The sequence below is a fragment of the Triticum aestivum genome, chromosome 2A (assembly GCF_018294505.1).
Source record: "Triticum aestivum cultivar Chinese Spring chromosome 2A, IWGSC CS RefSeq v2.1, whole genome shotgun sequence".
NCBI classification, from domain to species: Eukaryota; Viridiplantae; Streptophyta; class Magnoliopsida; order Poales; family Poaceae; genus Triticum; species Triticum aestivum.
In genome coordinates, this window is record NC_057797.1 from 546,377,590 (window position 1) to 546,397,110 (window position 19,521).

Consider the following 19,521-nt stretch of genomic DNA (forward strand, 5'->3'; position numbering starts at 1 on the left):
TTCAATGTGTCCAAGGCCACATTGAACTCCTCACGGGAGATCGAGGTTCCCCCATCGGCCGTAGAAGAGGACGGAATCACACCGGGGTGCTCCTCCTCACCGTCTACGGTGTCAACCATACTCTTCGGACGGCAAAGTCCTTAATAAAGAGACGAGGCTCTGATACCAATTGAAAGGATCGATATAGTTGACTAGAGGGGGGTGGGGGTGAATAGGCAACTAACACTTTTTAGTTTTTCTTTACCAATTTAAACTTTGCATCAAAGTAGGTTGTCTAGATATGCAACTAGGTGAGCAACCTATATGACGCAACAACAACAAGCACACAAGCAAGCAAGGGATACAACACAATAAGCTTGCACAAGTAAAGGTAAGAGATAACCAAGAGTGGAACCGGTGAAGACGAGGATGTGTTACCAAAGTTCCTTCCCTTTGAGAGGAAGTATGTCTCTGTTGGAGCGGTGTTGAGGCACAATGCTCCCCAAGAAGCCACTAGGGCCACCGTATTCTCCTCACGCCCTCACACAATGCAAAATGTCGTGATTCCACTATTGGTGCCCTTGAAGGCGGCAACCGAACCTTTACAAACAAAGTTGGGGTTCTCTCCACAACTGAATTGGAGGCTCCCAAAGAAACCATGGAGCTTCACCACAATGGAATGTGGCTCTGAGGTGACCTCAATCGTCTAGGGTGCTCAAACACCCAAGAGTAACAAAATCCACACAAGAAAGTATGGGGGAAGCAAATATCCTTTGGTGGAAGTGTAGATCTAGGTCTCCTGCTTCAATCCCTAACAAATCAACAAGCTTGAGTGGATAGGGAGAGAGATCGGGCAAGAAGGCTTGAATGGCATTAATGGTGGAGTGAGAGAGGTAAGAGGTAGATGTGGTAGGTGGAAGAACCACCCTTATATACCAAACCCTAAAATCTAACCGTTACTGCGAAAACAGCCCTGCAGCGGTACAACCGCTCCTCGTCCTGGTACAACCGGGACTCACGGGTAAGCTGCAGAAACCCTATCAAGCGGTACAACCGGGCAGACGGGTGATAGTAACGGTTGTGGAGAACAACCGGAACAACCGCCCAGCCACCGCTTTGAAACAGTAGGGTGTCACCCCTGTGTGCGGTGATCGAGCAGTATAGCACCGGAGCAACCGCCTGGCCTTGGTCACTTGGGTGGCAAAGTCCCAAGCGGTAGAACCGCTTGGGGCACTGGTGGTACCGGTGTGCAGGGCACAACCGGAACAACCGGGCCACCACCGCCCAAGTACCGCATCAAAATAGAAACTGGACCGGTTGTTGAGCGGTACTTGGCCGGTACAACCGCCAGAGAGACGCCACGATCAATTTTAAGCACGGTGGCGGTACCACCGCCCGGGAGCAGCGGTACAACTGCTTGGTCATGACTGGTCAGTTCAACCCCAGGGTATCACCCCTGGGGTGGTGGTTGTCTAGAGCCAGTGGCCAACTGTACAACCGCTCGAGTGAGTGGTACAATCGCTGGGAGAACACAGCAAGCAGCTGAAACAGAAGGGGAGCTCTCTCTCTCACACACACAAAGTAAGGAAGGCAAAAGAGGGTGTGGCAGAAGTGTTGTGCAATGATTCCCCAACTCCTTCCAATGTGGATTTCCTCTTAATAGTGCGGGTTCCCTACCACCAAAGAGATAAACACGTAGACAAACTCCGTATTCGATCTTTTCCATAGAGAGAATAGCTAACTGATGTAAGCCTAATCACCGAGAACCTGAAGCACTTAGCATAAGATTAGACCAACAAAGGGTTGTCATCATCATCCAAAACACAAAGTAGGGAAATGCCCTTACATCTGGCAGGAAGATGAAGATAAGAAAAAGTACCACCCGGTCAACTGGAAAACATGTTGTAAACCCAAAGACTTGGGTGGTCCGGGCATTCTAGATATAGAGGTTGTGAACAAAACTTTATTAGCTAAGATTTTGGTAACTTGAAACAGAAGGTGGTCTTTGGCAAGCTGTCCTATTGAAGAAATATGTGTCTAACAGATGTATATCTAGAGTGAAGCACAAAATTGGTGACTCGTAATTTTGTACTAGCATTTTGAAAGTGAAAGATATTTTTTATCAATTGTAGATGGAAATTAGGAGATGGGCATAGTACATTAGATTCTGGGAGGATGTTTGGGTCGATAATAAACCTCTAAAAGATGTTGATCCTGAGTTTTATCTGCTCAACTTTGACCATAATATTACCATGGCTGAAGCATTACAGGAAGGGTGGGGTAGGACCTTGAATTCTTAATCTCTGGAATTATGGAGAAGCCTTAAACTGAGGTGTGAGGAAATTGAAATGAGATCTGGTACAGATCATACTGAATGGGTTCTAACTAGGATAGGAAATTTCCAGTTAAATATTTGTATAGGAAATTGATTGAAGTGGATTGTAACTTCCCACAAAATACTTGTGAAAGGTCAAGGTCCCTGCTAAGATTAAGGTTTTCCTATGGCTAATAGTCAGGAAGAGTATCCTTACGAAATGTTTTTTTGAAGAGAGTCTGGAAAGGGGACAAAAATGTGTCTTCTGTGGGAAATATGAGACAATTGATCATCTCTTCTTCACTTGTTCTGCTGCTATTTTGGTGTGATGTTTATTGAAATGTCCGTTTGGTTTAAATTTTGTTCCCTCTTAAGTTGAAAATTGTTTTGGGATGTGGATTAAGACCTTTCCCAAGAATGAGAAAAGGTTGGTCCTGGTTGCTATTTATGTTGTGTTTTTGGACATTATGGAAGTGCGGAAATAGAACCGTCTTTGATAATAAGTTATACAATGATCCAATGATTCTTATAAAGCTAATTTGCTTTTGGATCCTTGGCTGGTCCATTTTGCATATAAGGGTGGAAAACAAAGAGGTGTTGATGCTGGGAGCAAAGTTAGCAGAGCTAGTAGCAAATGAAGTTTATAGATCTTCTCAAGGTTGGAGACATGGGGTCCTATGCTTAGGTGGCTGAAGATGATGGCAGAAACCTTTGCAAGGGCTTTGAGCTTCTTCTGTTCGACTTCAAACTGTTGTTATCCGACAAATTTGGCTTCTTTAGCTCTGTTACCTCTTCTTTTGATGGCTTTTCTGTCTATGCTCCAGGACTATTAATGTGGGTTAAGTTTTGCCGATGTATGATATTTGGCTGCATGTTGTCAGGTGTGGGCTGTGTTGCTCGCATGTTGAATATTTCACCAATGGCTGCTTTGTTGGTGGCTATTTTTTTTACATTCTTGTACTTACTCACTCGATCAAACAAGCAACCAGACAATCTTTGTAGCTTGATTCCTTGCTAATTTTCGTTGACCAATTCCTTCTGCTCCATTGGGTTTGACGTTCTTACTTATCAGAAAGATCTACAATGGATTCCTACAAGTATGGGTTATTGGTGGGCAACAAATAAACTTTTAAAGTCCATGTCACACGAACAGGGTGAAGATTTCACCTGTTGAAGACTTCACCTATGGTTGCTTGCCATTTTTTCTCCTTGGTATATAAACACGCCTAATTATATATTTTTTGCCATGATCTAGATAAACTTTTTTTCTATTAAAGTACCATTGTATCATTTTGTTTCAATATATCTTCGTAAATTTTTGAATTAGAGGATGACAACTTTTCTAAAGCATAACATCATATTTTTGTATACATAGAGGATGGCATTTTTGTAACATGACAAACTGTAATTTCATGTCTTTGTTCCATTTTCTTAATAAAGAACAAATATTTTCTTGTTCATGGAATTTTCTCCACAAATAACAATTTAACTGGGCCTATGGGCCAACTAGAGCGGTCATGTTGGGCCTTCGAATGCTTCAATAGGATTTTTATTTTTAGTTATTTTTAAGAGTACGCCAAAGACATCATATCTTTATAGAAGGCAGAGACATAATTACAAGGTCATGCCCCAATGCATACATCCTAACAGGGGTGCACGAACGCACACCAGTACCAACACCCTAATACAAGCTTGTCATTCTCTCGCGAAATGATCTAAGCCTCCAACGCCACCCATGCCAGCTTTGCTCCAATCATTGATCTCTTTTAGGATTTGAGAAGCAAGCAAACTAGGAGTTCTTTGTTGATGCAATCTATTAAACACCCTAGCATTCCTTTGCTTCCAAAGAGACCACGAAATCCCGATGATGAGAGAGTCAAAACCTTGCTTAACCAATCCGTGAAAATGGTTTCTTTGTTGTAGCAACCATTGAGTGAATGTCAAGTTCACGGTTGGGCTTTAAATGTTGATTTTTGGTGAATCAAAGTGCAAATGTCAAACCTCCCTCGCGTAGACACACTGGACAAGGATGTGGTCCACATTGTCTCCATATTGTAGGTAGGTGAAGCATGGGGAGGCCTCATCTTGCAGACCATGCCTAGGTCCTCTATCAAAAGTCCATAGCCAATATTGCACCTCCTATTGGAAAAAAAATTGCATTTGTGGAGTCCAACTTCTCCAGATGCATGTGGCAGTAGGATATCGGACTAACCCAATGCAAAGCATCTTGTAGACAGAACTAGCTCTGTAGTTGCCTAATGTATCACAAAGGCCAAGCAAACAAATCTGGATCCTGGGTGTTACGCTGCACCGACACAATGGCCGGACAGAGATGAGCAATCCGAATGTGCGAGAGAAAGGAAATCTCTCCTTGAACGTCCAACACCCATGCATTGTTGATCAGGGCCTCCTAGACAGACCATCTGTTCAGATCGCACGTGCTAACCATGGCGACCGGATGGGCCGGGCGGGCCCGCAATGGGCTTCGGCGGGCCCGCGACGAAGTGCGGCGGCGCGGCGCTGAGGTGGCGGGTGTAGGTTGGTTGCGGCGGCGGCGATGCTGAGGTGGCGCACTCCCATTGGACGGGGAGATGTGGCGGCAGGGTGGACGCGTCCGCCGGCGAGGCGGACATGTCCGGCGGCGCGGAGGGAGTTGGATCTAGGGTTTGCCTGCGCGAGAAATTCGAAGGGAGACACATATTTATAGGTAGAGAGAGCTAGGAGGCTCCAAATGAGGTGCGGTTTTCGGCCACGCGATCATGATCGAACGACTGAGGTGATGGAGGGGGTTTAGGTGGGTTTTGGGCCACTTTGGAGGGGTGTTGGGCTGCAACACACACGACGCCTTTATGGTTCCTCGGTTAACCGTTGGAGTATCAAACGAAGTCCAAATGACACGAAACTTGACAGGCGGTCTACCGGTAGTATACCAAGGACGCTTGGCAAGTCTCGGTCCAATCCGAGAACGTTTAACACCCGCACACGAAAAGAGGCAAAAGGGGACACCCGGTGACATAGGCGCGCCGGATTGCAAAACGGACAACGGGGAAAATGCTCGAATGCATGAGACGAACATGTATGCAAATGCGATGCACATGATGACATGATATGAAATGCATGACACACAAGCAAATGACAAGGCAACAACAGCGAATAACTGGAAGACACATGGCACAACGGACTCGGGGCGTTACAACACTCCACCACTATGAGAGGATCTCGTCCCGAGATCTAGAATGGCACCGGAGGGAAAAACGGAAGAGAAAGAGCAGCGGTAAAACTAAGTTGCTTCTTTGACAAACGAGTGAAACCAAAGAACCTTGCGAGGTTGAGCAAATTGAAAGAAAGAAAGCAATGGCGATGAACGAAGTTGAAAGCACTCCGTTAGAAAAGAGAAAGAAGGAAGAACAAATTCGTATAGCACTCCGGTTAAATGGATAAGAATGAAAAGAACATGATCCTGACAAAACAAGAAGATGGGTTGAATAGAGCAACATCACAATGCCTCCGGAAGAAATAATAGAAGACAGATAATTGAAAGAAAATAATGGAGAAGAAAATGCCAGCTTCTGCCACAAAAGAGCTTGAAAAGGCATCCTTAGGAGAAGGGTCGAACGGAGTAGTTGGAAAACCAACAACGAAAAGAATAAGCTTGATATGGTCTTATGAAATACATCTCAAAATATGAGGTGACAACCTGCCACTCACTGGAAAAAGAATTGGACTGATATGAATAAGGGGACGAGAAACTTATCTCCCCGGAAGGATAAATGAAGAACTTGGGTCATTTATAAGCTCCATAATTAGCAACAATCCTTAGGGAAGACTTTAGGTGAAATATAACCCAAGATAACTCCAAAGAAGAGATTGATGAATTTAAAATACCTCATTCTTGATAACTTGTGAATCATGAAACCCGAAGGAAAATTATCAAGAAATGACATAATACCACCTCCAATTATACGGAAGAAAGAATTGCACTCCGGATTGCAAGATGAAGAATGCTTGAGCTCCTTAAAAGAATCTCGATGAAAACTTGGAGAAGGAAATAAATCCTTTATGAACCATCATGTAGAATCTTCATGAAGAACTCCGGTAACAAAAGGATGATCATACGAAAGGAAAGAGAAGTTGAAAACGCTAGGTGAATCCTTGCAATGATTTAGATGAATCTCCATGGTGATATAATTGCAAGAGCTTGGAACTCCGGAAAAGAAAAAAAGAAACACTGGAAACTGAGAATTGATATCACAAACAACCTCCAGAAAGAAGAAAGATAAACAAATGAAATGAAGAATTTGATGAGCCTCCAGAATAAGGAATTAATCATTTGGGTGAAACACGAATAAGAATTATGTTATGCTTATCCTTCACTAATTAAATTGATGACAAACAATGGATTTGGCACACTACTTATTCTCATAGAAAGGATTAAGATAGATATAGCGCCAACTTGGGCAAGTCTTCAACGAATTCACCGGTAGGATGAAACAACGAATGAATTAATATGATAATCATGGAAGAGAATCTTGAGCAACCACCGTAAGAATTAAAAAAATGAAAGAAGAAAATATATAGAAACACCGGGAAGAATTAGCAAATGAACGAAAATACATGAGAGAGTTTAGATACAAGAGAACAGAGAGATCAAGAACTGATTAGAGGATACCTGAATGATGCACCGGTAAGATTTAGTGAAAGTGAGCTGAAAGCTGAGAATGAATTAGTCTTCTGAAATGACGGACTCCGGAGAATCAAACTGAAAAGACTCCTGAATTGCACCGGATGGTTAAAAAGAATTCTCACAATCAAAACAATTATGAGAGGATGGCAGCAAGCTAGAACCATGAATCTTTGAAAGGACAGATAAGATTTGGAGGAAAACAAACTCTTCTTCGGTCTTCAAAAGCAGAGAATGATGATTAGAAGCACCACCATGAATCGTTGAGATACTCCGGGATGACAATTAGAAAGGTTGAACCAACAGCGAAAAGAATTTGACCGATCTTGGAGAAAGCATTTGACTGATGAAAAATTCATTCTTATGTCAAACTTTGAAAAGAATTTAGGATAGCTCCGGGAAAATAGAAGAGTCAGGTAAGATCCTGGGAAAAGACTTGTGGGTTAGGGCCCACTCAAAAGAAACACCTTTGGAATGATTTTGAAGAGACATCGCACCGGTAGAATTAAACGGCTTGAATGAGATAACATCCTTGAAGGAGCTTGAATGAAAGCGGAGTGGAAACACGAATCTTCGAGATATCTTCAGCACTCCGGAACAAATGAATAGTGAGAACTGAATGATAAAGAGGTGCACCAGCAAGAGAAGACATTTGAAACGAGAAAAGGATATGATCAACAGAGCTTGACTTGAATCCACCGGAGAAGAAAATGAGTGAAGAGTGACGAACTTGAAGCTCCATAGAATCTTCCTGAGAAACACCGGATAAGAACATTGACGGAAAGGAATGGAAAGACTTCACATCAATAAGATGGATTCTTGATTAAGGAATCTGAGTCCTTGAAGAAACAAAAGGGTGGGAGGGCGGGAAAACAAAGGCAGTTTGGGACGGATGAAACAAATAACATGGAGAAGACGAGTTGATCTTGCGGATGTTGAAAAAGAACGGATCCACTCGAAGAGAAAACACACCGGTTGAAAAAAGGATTGACATGACAATCTCGATTATCATGAAGGATTTGTATTCACATAGAAGTATGAGAACACCATTTAGGAAAAGGTATGGAATCAACGTTTGACTTCGAAGCAACTCGAATACCACACTCAAAAACAGAACAAAGGATTGGCTTGCAGAATAAGCCAAAACAAACATATGATAGAGATTTCGTCCGAAGTTTTCGTGGTGGGGCCCACACGGGCTCGATCATACAACACCATCATGTACAAGGCAGTGCACATGACATATGAAGCATCCCCGAGTCAGCATAGCCAAGGACTCTTTAAGACACAACGAGACCACTGTAAAACCAACCCTGGATGGGCGGACCACTAGACGTCGAACCCCAATTTCATATCATACATCTGTCAGAAAGATATAGGAGCTACTTGAATTCCCACTTATAAACTCCCGAAAATTTTCTGGTTATGCAATCAGGTGTTGGGGATACAGGGGAAGCATAATATCTCAACCAAAACTAGCAAATCCTACATCCAGCTGTATCCATCCTTCAACACATAACCAATAAACCTTCGGAAATCATTTACCTCAACCTTCGAAAAGCATCCGTTATACGAGTTATGGCAATACTCCCGAACTCTTGCCCTAGTACTGGGTGGTGTCGAGGTTATCTCACCAACAACTGCATAAAAGAGATTTTCGATGTCGGCGAAACTCAGGTATTCTAGAATTGCAACGATAAAATTGTGACGACAACACCTCAGAGCTCAACTCCCCGGGACACTGCCACAACCCCTAAATGTCAGGAGGCACCAAGAACAATGTTCTTGTCACAAAACCATCGGAACGATTCCAAGATACCCGCGTGATCCTAATTTTTTTAGTGCAATTTGAGAAGAGAAGAGTCAAAACTCTACGTTATGATGCCTCACCAGAGCGACGAAGGGACTGAGGAGTAAAAAGAATCCTACTCTCTGATATATATAATCCTAAATGACTCAAAACATTTTTCTAGACTCAACAACGCCAACGATTCAATCAAGTAGGGGGCTCCTAAGTCGGGGAAGGCTCTGAATACCAACTTGTAACACTCTCGATGCGGCTATATCTCCCACGTGTCGAAGCACGACTTAGAGGCATAACCGCATTGAAGGCAATGTCGCAAGAGAGGTAATCTTCACACAACCCATGTAATGAATAAGGAAAGGGATACATAGTTGGCTTACAATCGCCACTTCACACAATACATGAATAAAGCATTACATCAACCAGATACAATCAAGGTCCGACTACGGAACCAAAATAAAAGAAGACTACCCCTAATGCTACAGATCCCCGATCGTCCCAACTGGGCTCCACTACTGATCAATTGAAAACGGAACATAACGAACACGATCGTCATTGAGCTTCTCCGTGAGCTCAGATGCATCACTTGCACGGTAACATCGGCACCTGCAACTGGTTTGGAAAGTAAACTGTGAGTCACGGGGACTCAGCAATCTCACACCCTCGCGATCAAGACTATTTAAGCTTATAGGTAGGGAAAAGATATGAGGTGGAGCTGCAACAAGTACTAGCATATATGGTGGCTAACATACGCAAGTGAGAGCGAGGAGAGGAGGCAAAGCACGGTTGTGAACTAGAAGTGATCCTAGACTATTTATGTTCAAGCATTACTCCAACACCGTGTTTACTTCCCGGACTCCGCCGAGAAGAGACCATCACGGCTACACACGCGGTTGATGCATTTTTAATTAAGATAACTTTCAGGTTTTCTACAACTGGACATTAACAAATTCCCATCTGCCCATAACCGCGGGCACGGCTTTCGAAAGTTCAAAACCCTGCAGGGGTGTCCCAACTTAGCCCATCACAAGCTCTCATGGTCAACTAAGGATATTTCTTCTCCCAGGAAGACCCGATCAGACTCGAAATCCCAGTTACAAGACATTTCGACAATGGTAAAACAAGACCAGCAAAGCCGCTCGGATGTGCCAACAAATCCCGATAGGAGCTGCACATATCTCGTTCTCAGGGCACACCGGATGAGCGCTCCGTACAACTAAAACCAAACCTCGAGTTTCCCCGAGGGGGCGCTGCAAAGGACTCTAGTTTGGACCAACACTCAGAGGAGCACTGGCCCGGGGAGGTTAAAATAAAGATGACCCTCAGGCTGGCCAACCCAAGGGAAAAAGGCTAGGTGGCAAATGGTAAAACCAATGTTGAGCCTTGCTGGAGGAGTTTTATTCAAGGCGAACTGTCAACGGGTTCCCATTATAACCCAACCGCATAAGGAATGCAAAATCAAGGAACATAACACCGGTATGACGGAAACTAGGGCGGCAAGAGTGGAACAGAACACCAGGCATAAGGCCGAGCCTTCCACCCTTTACCAAGTATATAGATGCATTAATTAAATAAGAGATATTGTGATATCCCAACAAATATCCATGTTCCAACATGGAACAAACTCCAATCTTCACCTGCAACTAACAACGCTATAAGAGGGGCTGAGCAAAGCAGTAACATAGCCAAACAACGGTTTGCTAGGACAAGGTGGGTTAGAGGCTTGGCTTAACAATATGGGAGGCATGATATAGCAAGTGGTAGGTATCGTAGCATAGGCATAGCAAAAGAGTGAGCAACTAGCAATCAAAGATAGAAGTGATTTCGAGGGTATGGTCATCTTGCCTGCAAAGTTCTCTGAGTTGACGAAAGCTTGAACCTCGTAGGCGTACTCAACGGGTACCTCAAACACGAACTCGTCTCCCGGCTCTACCCAAAGCAATAACACAAGCAAAAGGGAGACACAATCAACCACGTGCAATGCACAAACAACATGATGCAAAACATGGCATGATATGCGGGATGCGATATGTGGTGCATATGCATGCTTTGGAAAGGAATGATTGAACCTGGCCTCAACTTGGCAAACCAAGAGTGCCGCTGGAAAGAAGAGTTGATTTCGGTCGAAATCGATATAAAGATCATCGGAATCGAATGCACGGTTTGGAAATGGCAAACAAAACAATAATGGCGCAAAGCTGCGATTAACAGCACGAGGCCATATAAATGCATCAAGAACAACAAGCTACTGCACTCTAACATAACAACAAATCACATGGAAGTGATCCACTCAAGATGCTTGACAAAAGATGAACACTGAGCTACGGCTAATTCACTCAATAGCAGGTTCAAACAAGCATGGCAAAAGTGCAAAAGATATCAGGTTACAGACTTAGTGAAAATAACAACATGTCAGGAATTTAACATCAGGAAGCAATGTTTAGAGTACGATAACAACATGCTACAGGAACATATCATGGCAAAGCAGGCCATGGCGTGAAGCAACTCAAAGCATACAACAAAAGTCCTTTACTGGCCATAAGCCAAAAGGGATCAGAAAATACAATGGCATCCATGTGAACATATCAATTATCATTAACAGATTCAGACTTAGCAGAAAACTGGAACATGGCAAAACAGATATCAAGTAGGCATGTTTACGAGCTCGATGCACTCACCACAAGGCATGGCATGACAAACTAAGCATACACCCAACAAGTAGACATGGCATAGAAGCTAAACATGGCAAGAACAACATCATAGCATGCATGGATCAACTACAACAACCTCGGCAAAATTGCTTAACACGTAAGCAATCTACTAGGAACATTTTATAGCAAAAGTAGAGCTCGATTGAGTCAAGCTAGGGTGCTCCATAATTGCAAACAAAGACATGGATGAGTAGAGCACCATAATATATACAAAACATCCTTACTGATCATGCTCAAAAGAGGCATGGATCACTCTGTAGCAGCAAGAATACATGGCATAAAAATATTGACACGACAAAGACTTAGAATATTTCAAGTCCGTGAAATCAGCAACATTACGAGGGCTACTTTGCATGCTTGTGCTAGTCACCACAGAGATCACAAAAATACATGGCATACACCCATGTAAAGATGGCATGGCATACTTCAAAACTCATGTAGGGCTCAAGTTCATAGGAGGCACACATTAATCATGGCAAAAATGACAAATGACCAATTACTGATATGAATCTGAAACTAACAGAAACTAGCACTCTTCCAACAGCATTTATGGCATCAAGATGAGCTCAAATGAACATGATGCAATGATATGAAACGAAGTACTCGTCGATACAAACAATTTAATATGCTACACGCCCAAAACGAAGCCACGGTTGCAGAGTTATGATGCGATGAAAATTGCCAAAAATTACGGGGAGTTAGTGGAATTTCAACCTCTTCGAGAAAGTCAACGGGACGGAGCGGTGCGGGACGACGAGATCCGGGACGGAGGGAGGTGTTTGGTTCGGCGTGGTGGTGGATCTGGTCCAACTTGGACGGATCCGGCCGAACGTGGAGCTCCGGTGAGGCGCGAGAAGCCCGGCGAGGAAGAAGCGGCGGGGCCGAAGCTCGGGTCGGCGACCCGGAGTCCGGCGGTGTGGCGGCCGAAGGTGGCGGCGCAGGCGAGAGCAGCTTGGGGCGGAGGAGGCGCGGCGTAAGGCGGCGGCGATGCGGTTCGGCGACGGGCGGCGGCATCTCCCAGGCGGCGGCGCGGAGAACTCCGGCGAAGGGCGGCGCAAGTCCGGCGACGGGCGACGAGCTGCGGTGCGGGCACGCGCCGGTGGGCATGCGGCGGCGGCGACCGGATGGGCCGGGCGGGCCCGCGATGGGCTCCGGCGGGCCCGCGGCGAAGTAGGGCGGCGCGACGCTGAGGTGGCGGGTGCTAGTTGGTTGCGGCGGCGGTGATACTGAGGTGGCGCACTCCCATTGGACGGGGCGATGTGGCGGCAGGGTGGACGCGTCCGCCGGCGAGCGGACATGTCCGACGGCGCGGAGGGAGTTGGATCTAGGGTTTGCCTACGCGAGAAATTCGGAGGGAGACACATATTTATATGTAGAGGGAGCTAGGAGGCTCCGAATGAGGTGCGATTTTCGGCCACGCGATCGTGATCGAACGACCGAGATGATGGAGGGGGTTTAGATGGGTTTTGGGCCACTTTAGAGGGGTGTTGGGCTGCAACACACACGAGGCCTTTACGATTCCTCGGTTAACAGTTGGGGTATCAAACGAAGTCCAAATGGCACGAAACTTGACAGGCGGTCTACCGGTAGTATACCAAGGCCGATTGGCAAGTCTCGGTCCAATCCGAGAACATTTAACACCCGCACACGAAAAGAGGCAAAAAGGGACACCGGATGACATAGGCGCGCCGGATTGCAAAACGGACAACGGGGAAAGTGCTCGGATGCATGAGACGAACATGTATGCAAATGCGATGCACATGATGACATGATATGAAATGCATGACACACAAGCAAATGATAAGGCAACAACAGCGAATAACTGGAAGACACCTGGCACAACGGACTCGGGGCGTTACACTATCCTCGTCGCCGCTTGTGATTAGGACATCACATGATTTACTATAATTTATCCACAAACCCGAAGCCTCACCAAATACCCCAAGAGGTTCCCTAACGAAGTGTAGGTCCTGAACTGACGGCCTGCCAAAAAGAGCCACGCTGTCATCATAGTTTGACAGCCTTTGGGTGGCAGCGATACCATGGAATGAGCTGACAACTCCATCCATCATAGCTCGATTGGTAATCGTAGTTAACGTGCCCATGGCAATGACGAATAACAAAGGGGATATCAGGTCCCCTTGCTGAAGTCCACGAGCGTGATGGAAGCACCTGCCTAGAACACCATTCACGATTAGCTTGGTACTTGCCTAGTAAAGAAGAACGACGATCCAACATAGCTAACTTGAGCCAAAGACTTCAGCCATAAGGACCTCGAACAAAAAAGGCCGTGAGAGAGAATTAAATGCCTTTGTAATGTCAAGGTTCAAGAAGAGTCTCGACTCTTTCCTAGCATGGATCTTGTGTGCAACCTGGATAACCAACAAGAAGTTATCATGGATGTTGTGCCCCTTAATGAAGGTGGATTGGTTGATCCGTACTATTTCCGACATGTGACCACGGGCACGGGTGGCAAGGAGCTTTGGGAACAACTTGTAGAAGCTATGAGGGAGGACAATACGTCTAAAGTCGCCCTCCAGGGCCTCAACCTTCTTAAGGATTAGCTCGATGTGGGCACAAGTGAGCTTGTGAATTGCCCTGCCATCACCCACGAACAGCTTAAACAGCGCCGCCATGATGCCATTTTTAATAATCACCCAAGCTTTATGATAGAAAGCACCAATGAATCAGCTCTGTCTGGGGGATCTCTTTCATGATGTTTTTGTAGGGTGGTTTAGGTGTTCCTTCCGGAACAAATTCATTTGCTGGGTTCCTTCCGGATCGACCTTGTTCAATGGGTTCCCTAGTTTGATATTGTGGTCCTTGATCTATGTGTTCTTTGTCTCCTGCATAATTTTTGTACTAAATCAGCAACACTTATTTTGAGACGAAGACAGTAGAACATAATTACCATCTTCTCTAAAAAAATTACCATCTAGTGGTAATTAGCAAACTCCGAAACTGATGAGAGCATACGTGCAAAGAACACAAGGATGTCATGCAACGAAGCGATGCTACCCTCGACCAGTTCACCTTTCCTCCACCGCCTTTCTGTGCTCTCGAACAAATCGGGAACAAAGAATTGGCGCTGCTTGATCTACTTAACCCATTTATCTACTGACCAACACGCAAATTGCCGCCGTGCTGCATGTCAGTCCACCATAGTACTACAACGTACAGCGCCATGGAGGCCATGCCGCTGCTACTCTTCCTCGCCCTCCTCGCCGTCCCGGCGTACTGCCTGCAGTCGCCGCGGCAGTCCTACCACCTCGAACTCGCCCGCGTGGACTCCGTGGACACCGGAAGCCTCAACATCACCGACCACGAGCTCCTCCGGCGCGCCATCCAGCGCAGCCGGGAGCGGCTGGCCAGCATCACGCCCCGCCTGTACCCGACCCGCAACCGCAAGGTGGTGGCGGGCGAGGCCCCGGTGCTGTCGGCCGGGGGCGAGTACCTGGTGAAGCTCGGGCTGGGCACGCCGCAGCGCTGCTTCACGGCGGCCATCGACACGGCCAGCGACCTCATCTGGACGCAGTGCCAGCCGTGCGTCAAGTGCTACCGTCAGAAGGACCCCGTGTTCAACCCCATGGCCTCGACCACCTACGCGGTGGTGCCGTGCAACAGCGACACGTGCGACGAGCTGGACACCCACCGGTGCGGGCGCAGCGGCAGCGAGGACGACGACGACGACGACGTGTGCCAGTACACCTACACGTACGGCGGGAACTCGACGACGAGGGGCACGCTGGCCGTGGACACGCTGACCATCGGCGACGACTCGTTCCACGGCGTCGTCTTCGGCTGCAGCAGCTCCAGCGTCGGGGGCCCGCCCGCGGAGGTGTCGGGGGTGGTGGGCCTCGGCCGCGGGCCGCTCTCGCTGGTGTCCCAGCTGTCGGTGCGGAGGTTCATGTACTGCCTGCCCCCGCCGGCCTCCAGGAGCGCGGGGAGGTTGGTCCTCGGCGCCGACGCCACGGCCATGCGCAACGCGTCGGACCGGATCGTGGTGCCCATGTCCATCAACCCGCGGTACCCGTCCTACTACTACCTCAACCTCAACGGGATGTCCATCGGCGACAAGGCCATGTCCTCCTCCTTGAGGAGCAGCATGAACGCGACGGCTCCAGGTACCCCCGACCCCGACCCCAACCCCAACGTGGCGGCGTCTCCCGTGCCCGTGTCCGGCGACGGCGACGGCGGCGGCGGCACGGGGCCGGACGCGTACGGGATGATCATCGACATCGCGTCCACGATCACGTTCCTGGAGGAGTCGCTGTACGAGGAGCTGGTGGACGACCTGGAGGAGGAGATCAGGCTGCCGCGGGGCTCCGGGTCGACCCTGGGGCTGGACCTCTGCTTCATCCTGCCGGAGGGGGTGCCGATGAGCCGCGTGTACGCGCCGTCCATGTCGCTGGCGTTCGACGGGGAGTGGCTCAAGCTGGAGAAGGAGGAGCTGTTCGTGGAGGACCGGGAGAGCGGGATGATGTGCCTCATGATCGGCAAGACGGACGGGGTGTCCATCCTCGGCAACTACCAGCAGCAGAACATTCAGGTCATGTACAACCTGCGCCGGGAGAGGATCACCTTCGTCAAGACCAACTGCGAAGCCATGACTCACTAGGATTTCTCTATATTATTTACCCATAACAAATGTAGACATCAAATAGGATAGGTACGGCATGGCATTGAGCTCTGCTTCTCTGAACATTCAGAAATCTGAACTGGACAGTGAGGGCAGAAAAGGAGCAACACTCGATGAATTTGTGAGTGCATTTTTACATCATATCTATATCATCCGAAAATGTATCAAGCGAATTGATACAATGGTCTAAGGGCATGCTTTTTCCTTTTCCTTTTTGCATACTGTATAAATGAACGAAATTTGTGAATCCACAAGGAATGTGAATTTTATATTCGCACAAGGGAATTCTTTTTTTTTTCTTTTGGGTCCCATTCTACTATTTCTAGGCTCCTTGCATTGGTCCTCAGTGTGAGTAAAATGGAAGGAGAACCAATAGAGTGCGGAAACATCATTACCATCTCACTTTATGTAATTTTTATATTGTCATCTATAGAGGGGCATGATATATTCACAACTCACAAGCTATTCAGATCTTACAAGAATAAAGATGCTTCCGCAACAATCAATTCCACCTTCATGTGATCCTATAACGACATTATTACACGGTGTCTGCATAAGTGCGCACAGCATTCGCCAAATCCTGAACATGCTGATCCACAACACCTGCCATGAACACATAACTGATGCACACACTTGCAGATTTTCTATAAGAAAAAAAGAAAACATATGTGACAACCTTACCTATTTTGTTTAATGCGTCCTCAAGTTTGAACAGATACTCTGTATTAGGTCCAGTTGGGCCTTTGGCTAGGTAGATTTGCCTGAACATAACATAGATTATCATCAAAATTAACCACGGTTTCAGTTCAAACAAAATAATGCTGAAGTTAAGGAGGTGCTATACTTGGCCATTTCTTCCAGCGGAGCAGGACCAAGATAGTTTTGGTTGGCCTCCTTATTTGTGGTGGCTAAATATCTGTTGGTAGAATTCAGTTCCATCAGCTTCTTTAACCAATTATACCAAGAGCTCATTTTAAGACCACAAGACCACTTACACCATCATATCTTGGACTGCTGGTATTTTGAGGGAAGAGTCCTGAAACATTTCAAAATTAATGAGTAATTACATATCAAACAATCTGGAACATAAAAAAAATTCAAGCAATTGGTAGTCATTTCTTACTGTATACAAGTCAAGGTAAACCTTCTCATCATATTGCTTCTCTCTTACTTCCAGGTACTGCAATTCAAGGTTGAAGGTAAATTGACAATAGACGCAGGCAAGCAACTCAAAGTCAGTTTATGAAGACACCGATCAAGGGCAGTATTACTTTGATGAACAAACGGGCTGCTAGAAGTAGCATCTAGACAAAGTATCTGAGTTCAAACGAAGAGTTCTTACTTTTCTTAAAGAAAATTTGCTTTTCTTAGCTCAAGGCTGAATCATCAATATCTCAACAAGCTATATAATAAAGCATACTCATACCATTAACCAATCTATTTATCTCCATTATGACAGACAGACAACAGCATTCTTGTCCGAACCATGGAATAATTGTGCATAATCATTTACAAAGTACTACAGCATTGGTGAATTGCACGTGTCTGACTTAGTCTATACTCCCTGTGTAAACTAAGATAAGAGCGTTTAGATCACTAAAGTAGTGATCTACGGAGGGAGTACATCTTTCTTCTTTTTACCTCCAGGGCTGTCTGCTTATCTTGCTCCCTTGAAATTTTGTAAGCAACTCCCCACTGCAGTTGTACAACAGAAATTCAATTGCAAAATATGTTCACACTCCGTTAACAGAGTAGCCACGAGAAATAAACAAATACCAGTAGAGAATAACATAGCAATATTGGGGAGCATTAGCATAATGAAAAGACGCGTAGAACTAACGAACTTACTAACCCATTTCGCATGTACTACTATCTAGGCTCTCATAAGTTTTCTGAGATAACTCGGAGCAGGTACGATTCGCCATCCTAATGCACTCACTGATCTTGCTTGACGACTTTTAGTCGTCGATCATGAATTGGTTTCTGCGTTAGCATAAACTAGCTAGCTTCCATTTTCAAGTTCAAGACCACTGGCACAGACAATCCTATCTGATCAAGCGATGCTATGCAATCAGTATGTGGTCAATGACACGAAAAGTAATTCACTGACAGTGAGGAACAGAAAAGGAACTGATATCTGAACATCAAAGGAGGGGTTTATCCTAATCTGAGAGCAGAGAGTTGGGCGGCGTACGCATGTGGACCCGGGCTGGTGTTCCAGCGTGACGGTCCTCCCGGGGAACTCCGGCGTGCCCCTGTGGTCCGTGCTCCCTGTCGATCCGGCGACGAAAACCCCAAGAAGAAAAACCAGAGGGTCAGCGAGATAGATCTGGGAAGCGCGGGCGAGTGGCCGCCGGAGTAATCAGTTAGCTAATGGTACCCACCCTGGTAGAAGACGCGGCGGTAGTCCCTGACGAAGCCGACGAGGCGGGCGTCGTAGGCGAACCCGGGGTTCCACACCAGGGAGCCGTAGCCGAACACCCACATCACCATGCCTCCTCCTCCTTCGTCTACCTCCCCTCACTTGCTCCGCTCCGGTGGAATCCTATGTGTATCGGCGGCGCGTGTTGGTGTTGGTGCCTCTGCCACTTCTCTGATTGGATTTTTTTTTTTTTGAGAATCACTTCTCTGATTGGATACCTCCCTCCCGAGGACGGCTGGACAGTTGGACGACAACTGGCTGGGTCTGCTGGAGGCCCATGTTAAGGCCCGAACATGGCAGCCCACGTTACAAATCAGGTCAGGTCGTTAGGTCGCTAAACTTGTTTAGTACCACATCGCTTGCCTGAGGAGGCTGGAGCGGGGACTGTGCTATATAGCCAAGGCATGGTGCGACCTTTAAACATACTTACCTGGACGGGGTCGATGGCCGATCAAGAAGAGTCATGGTCTAGGCTAGTGGTCCGCATTGCACTTGGTGGATGCGCTGGCTTACCATCTCCCCAAGTGGGAGAATGGACGTCATAATTTGTGGTAGAGGGGGTACGCGTTCGCGCGGCCCCTGCCAATTCTTGAATTGAAAGTTTGATGAATTTGTATACATTTGCTGCTTTTTGTTCATCATGAATTCATATGAATTTGTATATATTCGCTCCTTTTTGTTTATTTTGAATTATGAATATTTCTAGAATTTGAAAACGGAACTGAGCTTCCATTTGCTAGTCTTCTATTAACACTTGCTCTTAAACATTTGGTCTCCAGAAACGTCATATCCCATTATGTGTTAGCCGCTGCTTTGACTAGTACTCCCTCCGAAATACTTGTCGGAGAAATGAATGTATGTAGATGTATTTTAGTTCTATATACATCTACTTTTATTCATTTTTATGACAAGTATTTACGGACGGAGGGAGTATTCAAAGCAGCACCTACCAAACCATAAGGTAAGGCCAA

The 19,521-nt window shown here is 46.3% G+C and overlaps 2 protein-coding genes and 1 non-coding gene across 3 annotated transcripts; 2 read left to right on the plus strand and 1 right to left on the minus strand.

Moving 5' to 3' along the window:
- Positions 1 to 14,603: 14,603 nt before the first annotated feature.
- Positions 14,604 to 16,269, plus strand: LOC123189349 (aspartyl protease 37). Its single transcript, XM_044601743.1, has one exon. It carries the CDS (start codon positions 14,638 to 14,640, stop codon positions 16,105 to 16,107), a length of 1,470 nt encoding a protein of 489 aa, XP_044457678.1. The 5' UTR covers positions 14,604 to 14,637; the 3' UTR covers positions 16,108 to 16,269.
- A 234-nt stretch (positions 16,270 to 16,503) lies between these two features.
- On the minus strand, positions 16,504 to 18,773 carry LOC123189350 (gamma-glutamylcyclotransferase 2-3). Its single transcript, XM_044601744.1, has 8 exons — positions 18,513 to 18,773; positions 18,323 to 18,399; positions 17,770 to 17,823; positions 17,252 to 17,308; positions 17,124 to 17,164; positions 16,973 to 17,044; positions 16,810 to 16,889; positions 16,504 to 16,731 (listed from the first exon to the last, which is right to left on the minus strand). Exons 1-8 carry the CDS (start codon positions 18,619 to 18,621, stop codon positions 16,667 to 16,669), a joined length of 555 nt encoding a protein of 184 aa, XP_044457679.1. The 5' UTR covers positions 18,622 to 18,773; the 3' UTR covers positions 16,504 to 16,666.
- A 199-nt stretch (positions 18,774 to 18,972) lies between these two features.
- Positions 18,973 to 19,133, plus strand: LOC123038350 (U1 spliceosomal RNA). Its single transcript, XR_006417812.1, has one exon. It is a non-coding gene; the product is annotated as a U1 spliceosomal RNA (small nuclear RNA).
- Positions 19,134 to 19,521: the final 388 nt, after the last annotated feature.

Excerpts from the sequence above, each read along its gene's own strand:
- LOC123189349 (XM_044601743.1), top strand. The coding sequence starts at position 14,638 with ATGTCAGTCCACCATAGTACTACAACGTACAGCGCCATGGAGGCCATG.
- LOC123189350 (XM_044601744.1), bottom strand. The coding sequence starts at position 18,621 with ATGGTGATGTGGGTGTTCGGCTACGGCTCCCTGGTGTGGAACCCCGGG. Across the intron at positions 17,045-17,123 it reads GCAGTCCAAGATATGATGGT|ATATTTAGCCACCACAAATA; the intron begins GTAAGTGGTCTT and ends TTCTACCAACAG. Across the intron at positions 16,890-16,972 it reads CCGCTGGAAGAAATGGCCAA|GCAAATCTACCTAGCCAAAG; the intron begins GTATAGCACCTC and ends TGTTATGTTCAG.